Source organism: Lutjanus erythropterus, chromosome 8 (genome assembly GCF_056507025.1).
Source record: "Lutjanus erythropterus isolate fLutEry1 chromosome 8, fLutEry1.hap2, whole genome shotgun sequence".
Lineage (NCBI taxonomy): Eukaryota > Metazoa > Chordata > Actinopteri > Lutjaniformes > Lutjanidae > Lutjanus > Lutjanus erythropterus.
The window spans coordinates 25,294,120-25,310,154 of NC_139324.1; the positions used below are offsets into that span (position 1 = coordinate 25,294,120).

General features: G+C 37.2%; 1 protein-coding gene across 3 annotated transcripts in view; it reads right to left on the reverse strand.

Moving 5' to 3' along the window:
* LOC146322903 (FERM and PDZ domain-containing protein 4-like) overlaps positions 1-16,035 on the reverse strand; it is a 59,021-nt gene that overhangs the window by 23,993 nt on the left and 18,993 nt on the right. For 2 of the 3 annotated variants that reach the window (XM_084725030.1, XM_084725031.1), the window contains exons 2-4: positions 12,654-12,770; positions 2,959-3,119; positions 2,560-2,680 (exon numbers count right to left, since the gene is read on the reverse strand). In XM_084725030.1, coding sequence (XP_084581156.1) covers positions 2,560-2,680; positions 2,959-3,119; positions 12,654-12,770 — 399 coding nt within the window. The remainder of the gene's footprint in view (positions 1-2,559; positions 2,681-2,958; positions 3,120-12,653; positions 12,771-16,035) is intronic. The other variant, XM_084725032.1, reaches the window with a different exon arrangement.

Sequence of the window (16,035 nt, forward strand, 5' to 3'; positions counted from 1 at the left end):
TTTGAGGCATCATGGTGGATGGTAGCAGCAGGAACACTGTGTCCCAGTGATGCTCCTGGCAGCGCTGTCTTGCCTCCATAGTGCAGACTTTTACTGCAGAGACTGAGCTCATTCAAGGCCACAGGAGCTGTGAAGGAGTGGCCACATGGGCAGTTTTCCCTGTGCTAATGTACTGTTTACAGACTGCCGCACAGGTCATACGAGGACCAAACGCTCACAGCCAGCCACTCAGCTGTGTCAGTGATATTAATCTAATGAGACGCATGAAGAAACATCAACACCAGCAAGCAGCTAAGTCACGGTGAATGGAGCAGGTGGCTGCAAAAATGTCCAGCTGAAATAGCTGGTTTTATAACAACAAAATGAAAAATATTTATTACAAAACAAATTTATAGGAACAAAATGACAAAAATAATTATAGTCATGGACTAATTGCAGTGCTAAAAGTATTCACCTCCTTTTTCATGTTTTATTGTTTTGCAACATCAAATCATAGGGGAAGTAAGATGCCTTTTTGACACTGACATTTTCTTGTATCCATCCCAACTTATGCTTTTCAATCCCATTTTTTTCAGTCATGTGTAGCATGGAGTGATCCTTTGTTGTCACTGTGTGTGTTATTGTACTTTTTGAAGTAAATCATTTAATTTTTAGTGTATATTTAATATATGCTAATGCCACTTTCGAAATAATTCACACATAACCCCTTCCCAATAAACCTGCTCAGTAGTCTGAACCACATACGTCAATTTCCTTTGTTGACCAGGCCGATCAATATGTGTTGTGTGTGTCTGTGGCAAACACTTCATTACAGGTTAGTTAATGGTGTTACTGACTAAATTACACGTGAACCGATTGTGCCTGTAGATCGAAGTGAATCAGGAAAGACTGATGGTCTAACTGAAATTTTCGCTATCAAAAAATATGGTCCCACCATAAAACACTGTTTTTAAAATGGAGTTTGGTTTAACAGTGTGTCCACTTCAAAAAACGCTGGGAGCTGACTTCCATTCTAATAATGAACTTTTTAAGCAACATAGGAAATTGGGCTACAACCGACCCGTTTTCTATGTCTCTCAGCTTGTAGTGAAAGGCCACATAAAAAGCACAAATGGCAATAAAAATAGAGATAGCGGTTTGCACCCCCTTTGCCACTAACCCCAACTTGTAATGAGATCTGTGACGTTGAGGTACAAACAGAGCAAAGGATGTATATGAGACAGACACAGTATTTATCAAAACCCACAAGGAGGAAATTGTGAATTGGTCCATTTACTGTAATGAAGGAGTGTTTCCAAGTTCTTGGAAACCTGCAGTAATTACACCAGTGTTCAAATAAAGTGAACACACATGGTCATTACCACTTACAGACCGGTCACTATCCTTCTGGCAGTTGCTTCTCGAAAATATTAAGATCAGACTGGACAAGGTGGAGTGATGGGGGCTTTCTTACTTCATTTAAAGAAATTACCAAGTTATCAAAGTTAAATTTTTCACTTGATGTAATTAAATTAAAACCATACCTCAAACAGAAAACAATGTGTTCATGTGGGTCATATGACCTCACACATGACTGATTATGTTGGTGTACCTCGAGGTGCAACTCCCTCTGTTGTTTCATTTTCATACTAATGAATTACCTGAAGTTTGTCCTCCTACTGTAATTTGTCAGATACTGATTGGGATGTAACAATAGCAAAAACAATTTTCCTTTGATCTTAAAATGCTTCTGCTTTTCTTTTTTAATAGAATAAAATAAAAGCAGCCAGCCATGACCTAAGCATGTGCAAAAAATTAGAATAAATCATCTTTGGGCAATGAATTCTGTTTGTACAATTGCAAAACAAAAACAACGCAGCAGTCAGAAAACAGAACTTTTATAAAATAAAATAAAAAATAATAAAATAAAATAATTAACAATTTAATATTACGGTAGATATTGTCACACAATCACTGATATGGTATTGAAACTGTTTTTATTATGATATTGCATTATTCAACATATTGTTACATCCCTATACACTGATGATGCAGTCATATATCTACATGCTTAAAGCTACTGTTTACTATTTGTGATTTTGTATGTTTTCTCTTAATGTGTTTTATATATATGACAATATGAAGATGAAAATTAGCCTGTATGGCTAAATCTGGCACATTTACACAATACAGTCAAGTGCTAATGTGCATTGTCCATTTTTAAGTAAAATAAACATAAATATAGATGTATTCATACTACAGAGCTCTTTATTACACAGAGGTGATCTTGATTCAACTAATTATGCCACTTCAAAAACTAAATGCCTGCACTGGTGATGATTTGTCCTATTAAATGTGGTGAAAACATACAAGCACTGATTTTGATTTTTTTTTTTATTTGTAATTAAGATGTTCACAGTCTTCCTCTGTTGATAAGTGTCAAAAAAAGCCACATTTAATCGACTTTTATTCAACACTGTAAAACAATAAAACATGAAAACTTCAAACAGGGTGAATACGTTTTATAGGCACTGCAGCATTATCGACAGCAGGTTTGACAGCAGGCAAATGGCATCTCACCTTAGTGTGTTGTCATACCTGACAAGGTCAATAACCCTCTCCCTGGGTGCTGAACTGACTGGCTCATCATTAATCATGATGATCTCGTCCCCTGGGATCAGCTTGCCTTCTGATGGACCCCCTGCCAAAACAAGAGTTAAGTGGTACAAACGGTGCGCAGTCACGCCATTTTTCCTCATTCTCCTGGTGTCCTGACTTGTGGATCAAGGCTCTAATGAATGCTTACTCATTGAGTGCTGCTAAAATCAATGAATCATCAACGTAAACTACAGCCCAAGTGGGTTTTCCTCTCTCCTATCTGGCCACATTTTAGATGGATTTCATTTCTTTCAGTGAATGTGTTGATAATGGCCATGGATCGAATGAGTCACTGTTGTATTAGAGATCACCGCACTTTACCTGGCGTGACGGAGCGGACCACCACAGGTTTCTCACTGCCTGCCACAAATCCAAAGCCAAGCACTGGGTCACGTCTCATTTCCACCTTCCGGGGCGCTGGTGGCACAAACTTGTCTCCGTCCAGACGAACCTCCTCCAGGGAGCTGCTCTGGGAGACGTGGCTGTGAGAAGAAAAAAAGAAAAAAAAGAAGATATTTCTTGTTTTAATTGTCATTACTGGCCACTTTTTCGTTTGTATGGAGTATTGTGCAACCACTGTTTATGTATCAAGAAAAAAAGAATTGTCACATTTTACTTTCTCATAAATCTAAATATCATAAGAATTTGACAATGGAAATGTATTTACTGATTACACCTGGCAAGTGATAGATTTAATTTTGAATACCGGTACAAGTAGACATCTGGGGACATATAACAAGGCATCTGTTGGTCCTTAAAAAGTACTAAGTATTAAAATCCACTAATCTGAATTTTAGACTTTGGGTATTTGACAAGTTAGGAATGAGAACAGACTGGATTAAATAGATAGAGTCATACCTTACAGACAGAAAACAATGTGTTTGTGTGGATCAATGAACTTCAAAAATCAGACCAAAAACTCACCACAACAAAAAGCCCACAACATGATAATCACCACAATATTCAAAAGAAGAATGTCTTTTATTAAATAATAACTGATATGTACGGCATTTTTTTGTATGTATATATTTTTTTCTTTTAAGTTAAAGAGTTTCTGATTTCCTTCTTAAGCTCCCTTAAATTGTCTTGAAATGTCTCAAATACATTTAGACAGGTCTTAAGTGACTGGATTATGAAGTTAATGTTAACTTTTACCAAGCTGCATTAACTTCAGTCCCATTTCTAAATGTGCTTTGTGTTTTATATCTTTGTAAATTAAATATCTTGAGGTTTGTGTGCTGTTCATCAGACAAATCAGGTCACTTGAAGACATCGCCCTGAGCTCTGGTAAGAGATATGATGAGATGTACCTTTATTGATCCCCCATAGGGGAAATCCAATTTGACACAGCAGCACAAGGGGAAAAAGCAGCATTGCATGGGGAGTAAAAAATAAAATGTGTTTCTCAGATATACAGTATATATACTCATAAACAATCTGTTGATGGTGGTGACATTTTAACTGTGAGTGGTGTGTGGTTTACAGTCTCAGTCAGTGGAGTCAGAGGTACTGGGTGCTGTGGAGTTGTGGCTGATGGCCCAAAAAGAGCCGCACAAGCGCTTGAGGATTGAATAATTACTCGATTAAGCTAGAAAAAAATGGCAGATTAATCAATAATGAAAATAATCATTAGTTGCAGTTCAAATATTTCACTCCGTTGTATTATCATCTCATTTCAACTGTGCAAAATCAATATTTCCTATGTGCAATTGTATAAATGCAACTGTTGAGTCTGTTGTTTGTCTATATTGAGCCTTTTTCTATTTTTCTTCGTCATTATATTGATAATTTTTTAAACATTTCCTCTTGTTTATATTGCTTGTTTACTTATTCATTATTTATGTTTTTTCTATTTTATGTGTCTTTCTATTTTGCCGCAGCAAATTTCCTCAATGTGGAACTAATAAGGATCATCTTGTCTTATTGTATCTTATCTTATCATATCTTATCTTGGATTTCAAAGTATGCAGGTCACATGATCACATTCAATGAACAATGATAACTGCAACTCAGACTGGAGAAAGCTGTTCAGAAATGTCTGCAGTAACTGTAACTGCAAACTGTATAAAATGGTTGTTTATTTTGTGTCTAAATCCCTGAAATGTTTAAAGACAAGATGCCAGATATTGTTTTGAAATATGAAGCAATGCTGCAAAAATAGAACATGTGGGCGATGGTAATCAAGCTCCAATGTTTGTACTCTCACATTGCAGATATCCACTGTGTGTTTTACCAAGAGGCAGTTACAGTTTTCTGTAGTACTCACAGTGTTATGTGTCACAGAATAAGATTTCACCTTGTCTCGCTAATAAAGATGCAGGACAGGTATGACGTGGAGTGTCATGCTGCTGGAAGCTCCTGACTGCCTGAGTCTGAGATTTGTTATTTCGATCACTGCAAGAATCCAGTTCTCACGAGCTGCAAACAAATACTGTACAGTTTCAACCTTATTTACTCCAATCAATGCATTTTTCTTCCGTCCTTGAAACACAGTTATTATTCCTTCAGCCTCTTGAGCTCAGACGTTTTGCACAAACTGTATGTAGCTTTCACATATTCTGTGATTAGAGTTTTTTTTTGCAGTGTTTCTCCACTCTGCCTGGCTGCAAAGCAGCAGCAGCTCCGTATGGTGCCAGCAATGTTGGTTAATTAAAGCCGTGGGCAGACAGTGTGTAATTCACAGTTATTCTTGACACATGTACTATTCACCACTAAATACTAACAATTAATCTTTCACAGCACAAAGACACAGTGAGATCTGTCAATCGCAATCCCAATACTCTGAAAAAAGCGCAGCAAGATGTTCAAAGCAAAGTGATTGTCAACTGATATTTTGAAGGATTCAACATTCCTTTCTCACAGCTGTTAACCAGAAAAAAAACTGAATATGTGATCTGTTGTTCGGATGTAAAATGGAGCTGCTGAGCAGATAACAAAAGACAACTGGAGGTGGAAACACCAGTTTTTCCAACCTTTATTTTTTGTGGTAATACCAGACCGGAACTAAAATTGAAACTCTTCTCTCTGTGATGCTCTCACATTCACTTTTACAGACTTGAAATAGAGATTTTTATATGTATAAATCAAATGCTCAACCCTTAAATGACCCAAATCCAAAAGAAAAGAATACAAGACAAAGTAAGAAAAATATTACCAGACTTTTCTAGTCCATTCTAGTAAAATGGGGCCCCTTAATGCTTGGAGGTGGGTTAGAAGGTCTGTAGTTGGTAAGAGACTTTGCTAAGCCTTAAAATTAACCTTTACATTTTATTCTACAACTACAGCACAAAAATCCTCTACATTAATACATTTTTTTTAGTTCCAGACAAAATGCTTTTTATCTAAGCTGAACAAAACGCCAATGTTTGAAGCTGTTGTAAAAGGAGCTTCAGTAATCTACAGAAGATAAAACACCAAAGTGTTCTGCCGTCTCCTTTCAGCTGAAGGTACAAACATTTTCAGGGTTGGTGTTCACTTTAGTTAAAGGAAATATTACTGTACCACCTTTTTAAAAAGATTTCTCAAAATTAAGACATTTTATACAAATTCTCATCACGAGCACAATGTTCTTATTCCTCCTCCCACGTCTTGTTTTGCTCTGTATGCTGGTGTCATGACAAAGGAAGGAAGAATGAGTAAAAGACCTTCGCAACAGTAACAAATTTTCTAATTTTCTTATTTAAAAAGTAGCAAGTACATGAATATTTCTTTGTGTTATAAAAGAATCCAGCAGATATTGTGGAAAAATCTGACCCACTGGCAGGGGCCACCAATCTTATTTTTTATGGTAATTAAATAAATGCCTCAAAAGTAATGTGCAAGGCTACTGATTCAATTTAAATGATAATACAGCTAATACATTATGTACTGCATTAATAATATGCAGAGGCCACAATAATACATGTATTTGCAATTAAGATATTATCCTCTTTGTTTCAATTAAAAATTAAATCCCTGCAAGTCTTCAATTGGTGAGTTTGGTAACACATTTGCATTAAGGTATAATCAAAAGATAAAGATTTCCTGCAAACAACACATGTTGTTGAAGTGGTATACAGTGAAGCTGTTTTTTGCCCTCTATGTTTGGCTTTGAAATGCATATACTGGTTTTTCTTCAGAACCAAATTCTCAGATTAAAAAATCAAAACAAATGAACATGATTCATATGATGATACTCAACATATTTAGTTTGTTTTTTATTCTACATAAATAAGTGGTGCTAAAGGTAAAACACATATAAAGGGACAGATTATTTGAAGTGGGGTTGTATGAGGCACTTATCAGTGGTCAGTGAGTGTATTACCTACAGTAGATGCTGGTCGACACCGGAGAGGCAGAACAAAAGAGTTGTTATATCAGCAAAATATCTTTTTCTCTCACTCAATCAAACTCCATAGGCAAAATCAGCAATTTTACATTCAGAACACAGGAGTTGCTAATCTATCACTGCCTCTATCTGTTAGTTTGTTTGTGTTATTGTGTTGCTTAAGTGAATCCGTACTAACCATTTAAAGCACCAAAGTCACATGATAACACAGACAAACTGACCTGTTGAGGCAACAGTAGACCAGCAACTCCTTTTTTCTGTGAGGAAAAATTATTGATTTTGCCAATGGAGTCTGGTTGAGTGACAGAGAACAATATTTGTTTTATATAACTACGGTTTCTTGTCTGATGGCAAAGTAAAGCTGCCAAATATTCTAAATATAGCTTACACTTAAACTGATATTTTTTTTTTAGATTGGCATTTTTTAAGTGGCTAAAATACATTTTGTTGCTGACCCTGTCCACAGCACTACATTGCTTCGTGTCTGTACTCCTCTCTGCTTCTCCAAACTGTGGGCGTGATGACCAGCATCTACTCTAGGAGACATCTACATTGACTATTGATAAGAACCTCATACAACCCAACTTCAAATAATCTTAACTATCCTTTTAATCTTATAACTAGATTTTTTGAAGTGTTTTGATTACTGGATCTACAATGACGTAAAATACCCAATAACTTACTCTATTCTCGTCACACCAACACATGCTGATTGATTTAAACACATTATTTGAAAAAAATGCATTGATTAATTGGTCAAACAAACACAGAAGTCTCCTCCACAGCAGTGTGATACAGTGGTACAAGCAAGCATGGAGACTGTAAATGGTATGTACAAAGCCTGTGGTAACAAGACTGAAAAGGTGGAGGTGGAAACAGGAGTAATGAGCTGAGTCCCTGTACTCTATGTACCTGAGGTGATCTAAGGAGAAACACTCAATCCATCATCTTAAAATAAATAGTAATGTTTCATAATGTTTGTGTCAAATAAGTTTAGTTTCCTTTGGTGGTTTTCAATTCCATTTCTATGAGCATAAATAACAATTAGCTCTGAAATATTTTATTATATTTCTCTGTCATGAAAACAGCAATGTATATGCTTCTGCTGTATCACAGGGATGAGTGTGATTAGTTAGTTAAATGATTAGTCATTGCAACCCTCGCCAGTCTGCACTGGAAATACTGGTAGTTTAATTAATTACTATATTATTAATGTACAAAGCCGGCAAACTTTTGCCTTTGAGACGTTACGCAGCCTCCCGTCAGTAGCCTGGGCTGCAACTGGAGCAAAGCATAACCACATTCAGCACAAGGACGTGGACGTTAAGCTGCAAGGAGTGCAGGCTGTTGGTGCTAGCACTGCTCACATTAGCAACACTAACGTTAGCTGCTGGGGTAGAGTCATATATGACATTGTTTACCCAGAGATGCCGTGGTCATGCTCAGTCTGAAAAGATAACCTATTTAGTAGGCTGTGGTCATGTTTTGTAGGATAATGTTCAGCTACATTTGAAGTTAAAGTTAGTGTAGTTATTAAAGACTGTGATTAACAGCTTTAAATGGCTCTTAATACACTCAGTATTTTTTCTGACAACGTTCAAGCTCACTGATTAATAAATTATGCTCAATTCTGACTGTTTTAAGTCAGAATGTCTTTTCTTATTTTTATAATAGTCAACTAGTCTAAAATAAATTCTCCACTTAATAATGGAGAAATTAGTCACCAGGAGCATCCCTACTGTACAGTATAATATTATTTTGTCTTTGGTGTTTATTATATTTGACTTTATGACATTTTTCTCTTATGATGTCAGTAAACTATTATAGGGACTTTCAAGATAATGTAAGAGGGTAGGCAGAACCCAGGATTTCCATCCTCAGGCTGGAAATATGGGACTGCATAAACAGGACAACACACAGTGGTGTGTTACTGCTTATTCGATATATCTGGCAGAATGTCAAACAGATTACTGAGTGTTCCTTGTAGTAACCACTTTTGCAAATGTTTTTTTTAGTTGTATCATTTAAATGCAGCAAGAATTTGAATCAACCGAAGTGTTTTCTAAAGGTTTTCGCTAAATATCTGATTAAAATTAACCAGCAAGTCCATAATTATTTCAGTGGCACACACAAGTCCCCATACGAAAGAATCAGAAAGTGTTATTCTTTTCCCTTGAATTTCTTTAAATATCATGTAATTTCTTCTAATGTCTCTATAGTGACACATTTTCCTCTCAACCTCATCAACCCAACATTAAAAGAAGGAATTGTTTCACTCTATTATACAAAAACTCATAACAAGAATTACTACACAGTGAACTCTTTCACTTTACATTACTGAGGGTCCCTCGAAGACACATTTACTTTGAATTTGTGCATCAGTTTTATCTTTCAAATGACAAACTCAACAGATTGTGCACAAATCCAAACCATATGGACCTGTGCATTCAGGAAGAGCACTGTCTCCTCCCCTCCAAGGCCACCTGCTAAACATGGCTGGATTCCCATTGTGCAGACAGCCATGCATCTAATGGTGCCTAATCATACTCATTAGCTGCTAGTGTAGCTCCACAACACTCAATACAGCAATCAGAAAGGCCACACTGTGAGCTATACGGTTAACAAGATGAACGAAAATGAGCAGAAAGAATTGTTGGCCTAACTGTCACTGTGCAAAGACTATTTTCATTCTTGTTTTCATAAAAGCATATTTTGGGCAAAGTGGCATACGCTCATTACCAAAACCAATATCCTGTTACTCTTGTTCTGAGCGGCTGCTTTGACACGGCTCGCAAATTGTTGGTGCTGAGGCGGGTATATTTGTTCTGCCTGGAACAACCTTTTTTTAAATTATGCAATCACAGCCAGTTTGTTTTGGCACAATTTTTATTTATTTTTGCCCTGTGTGACTCCTCCTTTTATAGGGGACTGACTTCTGTGAATTTTCTAAACTTCCCCAATGGAAATCTAGTTTTGTCTCTTAAATGTGGTGAATGTTTTGATGAGGACAACATAGGACATGATGGAACCACTTTTCATTTTATTTTGACATATTTGAGTATAGAGCCCGATTGATATATCACTTGCCTGATTTTATCTGCCCCATGTTGACCTATTACAGCTATATCTGTCTATATCTGTATCTGTTGGCTGATATGCACCTATTTTACGGCTGTTTTCCTTAACGTTAGTTGAAAATGTTCACAATTAATTAGTTGATTAATAATTAGAGGAGAAATGTGTAATATATTTACTGTAATAAGCAGTTATAGCATCAGCCCAACCCTATCCTATGCTATATAGGATAGGGTTGGGCTGATGGCTGATGGCTGATTTGAGGTGGCGTGTCCCTTCAGAGTTGCCACAAGGCAGAAGTTTTTGCCAAAGTTCAGTCTTTGTCATGTGAGTGAGAAAATAAAAAGTAGCTGTTGCTGTCTCCATGTCCATTTACTGTTTTATTATTAAACCTGCCAAATTAGGCGAAACCCAAGACACCCAGTTACATTGGTGGCAGAGGTATTTCTTCTCTCAGTAGTCCCGATGTTTCACTGTGGACATCGCCATATGCCAGTTCAGTAGAAATTGCCTAACCCTTGTGTAGTATTCCTCGTTGCTTGTTACTTATAAATTACAATTTTGCACTCATCTTGCACTCCTGCAGCATTCCTACAGCCTGCCTGAGCTTCCTTGAGTCTGGGGAGAAGGATACACAGGGAAACAGCTTGCTTTAACCATAGATCATGGCTATATTAAAAAGGGATTCAATTGGGATCCTTTAATAATAAATATATATGAATAAATACACCTTTTATTCTTATTTTTATTTCTCCCCCATTTTTTCCTTTATTTAATCTCACTGAAACATGTTTTCTTATTCCACAAATGCGTCAACCAGACAAAACAATGTCAAAAGATGTGCAATTACCATCATTCCTAGACTCTCGATTAATTACTGATTAAAACATTTTTAACTGGTCAAATTATTAATGACAATTAATTGATTAAAGTCATTGACATCCCTTGAAAACCTCTTTTAATATAATGCAGATTGTTTTTATTTATTAGCTTTACAGGAGTGTATATTTGATCCCTTTTTCTCCATTCATGTCTAATATATACAGATATTTAGCTCAATTTATTATTATTTTTTAAATGAATTTATAGTTATTTATGATTATTAAAAATACCAGTGAAAGTTTACTGTTTCAGTGCACTGACATTATTTAGGAGAATAACGTTTATTGTTAACTGTAAAATAATTACATATTATTGTCATATGTGAACCAATTTTGAGGGATTGTTGCAAAATTATGTGTTTATGTTTATTTGTTATTTACTCCCTAATATTGCTATCAGCATCTGTCCAAAAATCCAGTATCTGTCGCACCCTATTTGTGTGCTGTGAAAAGAAATTTGCCATCTCATGCCCTGTCTCAATAAGAAGTCTCTGTTAAATCTGTCATTTTTCTGATGATATTGATCTATTCTGCCGAACAATCCTACAGAATATAGTCCCAGCAGCCTCTATACTACATTAATACATCCTAAATACTGTGAGTCACACTGTAAATATTAAATAGCTACTGCTTTATTCATGTGCCCCTGTCACGCAGACTAGACATGTGTTCCACTGAGAGATACAACAATTTGGTATCGGCACCCTGCAGCTTTGACAAACTCAAGATGGCCACAGACAATCACAGACACAGACATTCGATTATTCATGAGTCTTCCACAAATTTAGAAAAGCTAAAGCTGGAACCAGAACAGCCTCCATGATCTGCCTCATCCAGGCACACTCTGCATCCAGCACTTTCACTGCTCCTTACTTCTTATATAACTCCTCTGACATCACGCTTCTCATGCTATAACCCATGTGTGACAAGTGCTCACCTCCTAGTCCATATACCACGCAAATACACAGATTTCTTTCACATTACAGAGATGAATCTAGGACACAAAAACTACAGTGCACATTGTTCTATTATAGTAAATATTAAATGAGAAGAAGAAACAATTTTGTGAACAAATTAAAGAAACAAAAAAATTGCAATAAGAGTCACAAGGGTTCATAAATGCAGCAATATTTTTAGATCTAGTATGAATGCATGTTGCATGTCTCCTGTGTGCAAAATACAAGGAAAGATCAGCTGAATCAACAGTACAAATGAGACAAACACTCACTTGTTACACTGGAATTTGCACACACACACACACACACACACATAAAGAGCCAGCAGAGTTTCTTTTTACCTGCCTGCGCAGATATCCAGAAGTGCCAATTACGAAGGATCAATTACACTGATATCACTATAACCCTGCATCCTCTGAGGAACGTGCAGACTGTCAGATCAAAACAAAGTCCCTGCGTGCACAGGTGAATTTCTTCATCAGTGGCAGGCAGCGTGCAAACACACTCTCAAAAAGCCTTCTCCTTGCATTTGGGAGACGGCACGAGGAGTATTGTGGGTGTGTGAGAGTGTGTGAGTGTGAGAGAGAGTGAGAGGAGGCAGGCAGGGGCAGAGTATGCGCAGCAGCGGAGGGAACAGAGAATCAGTATGCTGAATGCACAGATGGAGACAGTGTGGAGGCAGTGACGTGGCTGGAATAATCACAGGTTGGCAAAGCATCTGAAACATCTGGGACAGAGAGAGCTCCCCCTCTGTTTCTTTAAACACAGGGCACTTACTTGATGTAGCAGTCACGCCCCTCTCTATTGGTGCCCATGTCCCATCCATTGGGGGGTCCCTGCGAAGCGCTCCAGGTCCCTGACGGGGGCGGCCAGCCGGAGGATTTGGTCCTGTGGCTGCAGAGTAAGAAAGGGAAAAGAAATTAAATATTAACCTTTATATCATAATCACAGGCGCCTGAGCAATGGAGCAAACAGAGCAGCTGCACTGCCACTATTAGACTTTTAGACGGAAACAAATGCGTCCTTTTGCCTCCCACCTTTGATCATACAATTTTGCTATTTTTGAAGATTTGACCTACACCATGACAAAATCTTTGCTGCCACAAAAACAACAAAACAAAACAAAACAAAACAAAACAAAAAATCCAATAAAATGAAACAAAACATTCTGCAATCAATCATTGGTACACATACACAATAGACAGTTAATTAATATGTAGTAACTGTGTATCCAAAAATGAGTACTGCAGTCCAAATAGTGAGTTAGAGCCATAGATTGTATATTAAAGAGATTAAAATCCTATTTAATATACAGTCTATGGTTGAAGTGAGTTGTTTCCCCCCCCAACCCCTGTCAATGTAAAGTTAAGCCTGTTATCCTGAAAACAAAAGCCAACTGCTCTGAAAATACACACTCTGGAGTTTGAGTTCAGTGAGCTCTCTACCTGCCAGAGTCCATTAACAAATTGCTCAGTTTAACTGCTATAAACATCAACTCCTTCTAAAAGATAATTAATGATTTTTGATGATTCAAGCATTTGGTGAACATTCAGCATTAATTTTAAGTCTAATTAACATGAAACGAGCAAACAAAAACGGTAATTTCGGCCTGGACTCCACGGCTGCAGCGTTGATCTCAGAGAAGCCAGTATTTCAACTTGACATGTTTCCTTTGTCTCTGATGAAGCATCACCGTCATTTTATGATTCATTACAGTAAATATATTACAGATTTCTCCTGTATTTGTGAAACAATTCACCTCTTATTCCCCATGGTCTTCTCCCACTAAAACAGCACAGCTAAACACAGGACTTGGCTTTATCTTTATCTTTATAAATCTTAATGAAATATATTGATGCCAAACTGGCAAGAACATCGACATATGACCCGTAATATTTTGTGTTTTGAGAGTTGAAGAGTGCTTTTATGGGCACAAAGGAACTGTTAAGATTCAAAGGGAGAGCACAGTGAGCATAGTTCAATTTCAAGCTGCTAATATTTATATATTTTTTTATCATTTTGTCACAACTGCAGAAACACTAACTGCTAAAAGATGACAAGTTGTCTGATGTTGACTGCTGTTAGTTACTGGTTTGATTAATGGCTTAATAGTGCCAGTGACACTGACAGTGGCTGATCAGGCCAATTACGAACTAGTTGTACTCATTTGTGTTCATTAATCTGCCACTCACTTCTGAAAGTACAGAACACATGACAAACTGATATCTGTATGTAACAGTGCAATACAAACTGAGCTTCATAAGAGCAGCTTCACTGATAATGACTGGAGACTCTATAATACAATAAGGAAAAGAAAATTTTCCTGCAGGTACCCATGATTATAATGTGCGGTTTCATTAAAATCTACTTGCGTAACACCTGTAGTATCAATCTCAATGAAACAATTAATCTATCTCCAAAAGAAAATATCGAAACACTATTTGTCATAGAGATATTTAAAGCATAATAGAAATAAACGAGTCATGGGATAATAAGAAACGATACAGCCCTAGTGATAAGAGCATGTCTGATTCCAGCGTGATAAACAATGTTCCACAGCCACAGTTCACCGAGTGAATACAAATCAAATTAATTACGTAAGCTAGACACACAGGCGGAGTTGTCATGCCTCACTCTTGTGCTTTGAGAGGCATGAAATTGGTTTTATTTCTAGATGTCAGCACATTCTTTTTAAAAGAAGCCCAGAAGAATTTTCTTATAAAGTGGTTATTCGATTTGCATAATGCCGAAAAGATTTGATAAAGTTTATCAGAGAATACAACCAGCTATGACCATCTTTTTCACAAAACAATTAATTGTAGTCTATTGTGTGGAAGGCAGTCCCTGTCTAAATCTCAGTTCCAGCTGATTTTCTGATTTTCCCAACAAAACACAATTCTGCAAGTAGCCTTTTCCCTGCATGCCACAAGTTGGCAGCGTGCAGGTATTCCGAAGAATTGTAATTGGTTAAAAATGTTTTCATCTGTCTTTTTGTCTGCAGTCCCTCTTCCCCTTCTTCCCCTTTATCTCTGTCTTTGTGTCTGCACACTGGTGATGCTATGAAAGCAGTGGCAGTAAGTTATGTCACTTCAAAGGCTTGTCTGCTGTGTAACAGGGCTCTATTCACATTCATTATTCAAAGCTCTTCTTTCTTTCCCTCTAAATGTTTCCCCAGTTACTGTACCGGCGATAATAAATTGTATGCAGTGTGCTTGTATCTGTGTGGGTGTGTCTATCTGTATGGACGCACGTGCCCATCTCATGAGATATGAATAATATATTGTCAACACAATGTATACTCGACAAAAATATAAACGCAACACTTTTGTTTTTTTCTCCCATTTCTCATGAGCTGAAATAAAAAAATGATATCAGACTTCTTCTGTGCACACAAAAGTTTTATTTCTCACAAATTTTCTTCACAGATGTGTTAAAATCCATGTTAGTGAGCACTTCTCCCTTGCAAAGATAATCCATCCACCTGACAGAGGAGGTTGATTAACCAGCATGATTATTGCACAGCTGTGCCTTGGACTGTTCACAATAAAAGGCCACTCTAAAATGTGCAGATTTATCTTGAAAAAGACATTTATTAGGCACTGAGCTATGGCCATAGAGAGGCACATCACTATCCCTTGTAACGCTATCTTAGTTGAAGTGTTTTATCCAACGACTTTAAGTCCTTTCATCAGCTGGGAAGTGAAAGAACGGGCATCGTAAGCAAACATTAGCTTTTGGAGGGAGGAAGTCATGACGTGACTCGCGCAACTTCTCAGTGTGTAGTCAGATGGTTTTTTTTCATTCGCACTTCTCACGCAACAGAAACGCTTTCACTTTTATTAGTGCCAGCTGCGTCTGACGGGCGTGAGCGCAGCCAAGGGCGCTATATCAGGAACATTCACATACTGAAAGAAAACTGCAGACTGCACAGAAAGTTTGGCTGCTCATTTGCTGTCGGACGCTTGTGTGAGCGTAATGTCGACATGACGTTTGTGGTCTAGACGAGGGGTTATACTACTATACGACATTTTACAACAAATGGCAAATTTGTGGCATAATTCAAATTGGATCAAAAAATTTCAAGTGATTACCATTCATATTTTTGGAGGTCCACCAGAAGGGGAGGGACTTTGCCTCTCTATTTCACAAGAGGCCACAC